General features: G+C 33.4%; 2 protein-coding genes across 2 annotated transcripts in view; one reads left to right on the top strand and one right to left on the bottom strand.

Annotated features, from left to right (window-relative positions):
* Positions 1 to 47: 47 nt before the first annotated feature.
* Positions 48 to 1,272, top strand: LOC111674771 (cytochrome P450 18a1). Its single transcript, XM_046947146.1, has 3 exons — positions 48 to 420; positions 521 to 785; positions 1,254 to 1,272. The coding sequence occupies exons 1-3, from the start codon at positions 48 to 50 to the stop codon at positions 1,270 to 1,272; spliced, it is 657 nt and encodes a 218-aa protein (XP_046803102.1).
* A 713-nt stretch (positions 1,273 to 1,985) lies between these two features.
* LOC124419025 (cytochrome P450 18a1-like) overlaps positions 1,986 to 2,185 on the bottom strand; it is a 789-nt gene continuing 589 nt past the window's right edge. The window contains exon 2 of the mRNA XM_046947147.1: positions 1,986 to 2,152. Within this exon, the coding sequence (XP_046803103.1) occupies positions 1,986 to 2,152 (167 nt within the window). The remainder of the gene's footprint in view (positions 2,153 to 2,185) is intronic.

Raw genomic sequence — 2,185 nt, forward strand, 5'->3', positions numbered from 1 at the left:
ATGAATATATACATAATCTCAATGTTTCCGAGGGTCAGCCAATGGATATGGCACCTGCCATTTCGGTGGCCGTTAGCAATGTCATTTGCAGCATTATGATGTCGGTACGTTTCTCCATTGATGATCCCAAATTCAGGCGTTTTAATTTTCTCATCGAAGAAGGCATGCGTTTGTTTGGTGAAATCCATACAGTAGATTATATACCCACTGTGCAATATTTCCCCAGCATATTGACCGCCAAAAATAAAATCGCCAAAAATCGAGAAGAAATGCAGAAATTCTATCAAGATGTCATAGATGATCATAAAAAAACATTTGATGGCTCCAATATTAGAGATTTGGTAGACTTTTATTTGGCTGAAATTGAAAAGGCTAAACAAGAGGGCAGAGATGAGGAATTGTTCGATGGCAAAAATCATGGTAAGTTTTATTCCAAAACTTTAGTACATAAATTTTTAAATATGTTTTTGTTAAAATAACTTTAATTAATTGTCTACTTTAATTTTTTTTTTCTTTTTAGAGGAACAAATTGTGCAGGTGATAATTGACTTGTTCTCAGCTGGCATGGAAACCATTAAGACCACTTTGTTATGGATTAACGTTTTCATGTTGCGCAACCCTGAAGCTATGAAACGCGTACAAGATGAATTAGATCAAGTTGTAGGCCGCCACAGATTACCCTCCATTGAGGACTTGCAATATTTACCAATTACCGAATCGACCATTTTGGAATCTATGAGACGTTCCAGCATTGTTCCCTTGGCCACCACTCACTCACCCACAAGGTAAGTTGTTGCTTTTTTCTGTTTCTAAATCTTGACAATCTGTTTAAAGTTGCCTTCACTTTGTTTTGATTTGTGGGAATAGTTCATTAAACTTGTTGCTGTTTTACTTTATCATCAACACAGTTGTCTTTCAAATTAATCTTAAAACAAGACAAAAAAAAAACAACAACAAAAAGTCATTGTTAATTAACTTTATTGTACAACAACACACTATTTCTAATGTCAGTTGTTGTGTGTAGAGAGCGTAATATTTAGAATTAGAAAAACTATTTTCAATTAACTGTGTGAGTGTTTGTTTGTATGTGTGTTGTTAAAATTGCAATGGTCTTTAGCCAGTGCGTACATGGAGCGCACATGTTTCTATCTCTATGCAATTTGCTGGCATTTATAAGATGCGTCGTAATTTGTCCCAGTTTTGCTTTTAGATGGTTTCTAAGATTAAAAGCTTTATTTTTCACACACTCACAGCCCCCTAACACCCAGATAGAAACACTGTCATTCATACCCATGCACACGTCAGGCAATACAATTCCAAGCGCGGCAAGGCAAGGCAACGTCAAGCTAAACAAGGCAATCCAGCCATAAAGCCAGGCCTTTAATGCACTTGATGTATTTTTCAATTGTTTTGTATGCAACAACACAACCAAAAAAAAAAATAACTAAAAAACTGTATAAAAACACACACAGAAAAATTGTATGGAAATTTTCAAATGTTCAAATGTAGAAACAACACGTGAGGTTGTAATTTTTCAATAAACATTTGCTAATTTATTGTTACTACTTTTTTCAATTTAGTTATTTTTTTGTGAATTTTTTTCTTCATTTGTTTTTCAACAAGTTTATACCGGCCGGCTTTTAAATTATATACACAGTGCAAACATTTTTGTCTATAAATTATGGCTCAATTATATTCCATCAAACAAGTCAAGTTTATTGAACTAAGTGCCATTTGACAATAAAAATAAATTTAATAAAGAAAACTTTGTGAAAAATACTTAAGTGTCATTACAATACTAAAGCTTTATATACACTTAAATTATATATTAAAAAATAAATAATAATAATAAATTATGAAATTGTTAAACCATAGCTTATCTCTCAAAATTTAACATTAAGAACTTACTTATTAATTTTCTTTTTCTTCTCTCCTTTTCATTACAGAGATGTTGAAGTGAATGGTTATAAAATTCCAGCCGGTTCTCATGTTATACCCCTCATCAACAGCGTACACATGGACCCCAATCTCTGGGAAAAACCAGAAGAATTCAATCCTCGACGTTTCTTGGACTCGGAAGGTAAAGTACGTAAACCTGAATACTTTATACCCTTCGGTGTGGGACGTCGCATGTGTTTGGGTGATGTTTTAGCTAGAATGGAACTATTCTTGTTCTTTGCCTCAT

The sequence above is a fragment of the Lucilia cuprina genome, chromosome 3, assembly GCF_022045245.1.
Source record: "Lucilia cuprina isolate Lc7/37 chromosome 3, ASM2204524v1, whole genome shotgun sequence".
NCBI lineage: Eukaryota > Metazoa > Arthropoda > Insecta > Diptera > Calliphoridae > Lucilia > Lucilia cuprina.

Coding starts and splice junctions, on each gene's coding strand:
- LOC111674771 (XM_046947146.1), top strand. CDS start 48: ATGGCACCTGCCATTTCGGTGGCCGTTAGCAATGTCATTTGCAGCATT. Junction 421..520: donor GTTCGATGGCAAAAATCATG/GTAAGTTTTATT, acceptor TTTTCTTTTTAG/AGGAACAAATTGTGCAGGTG.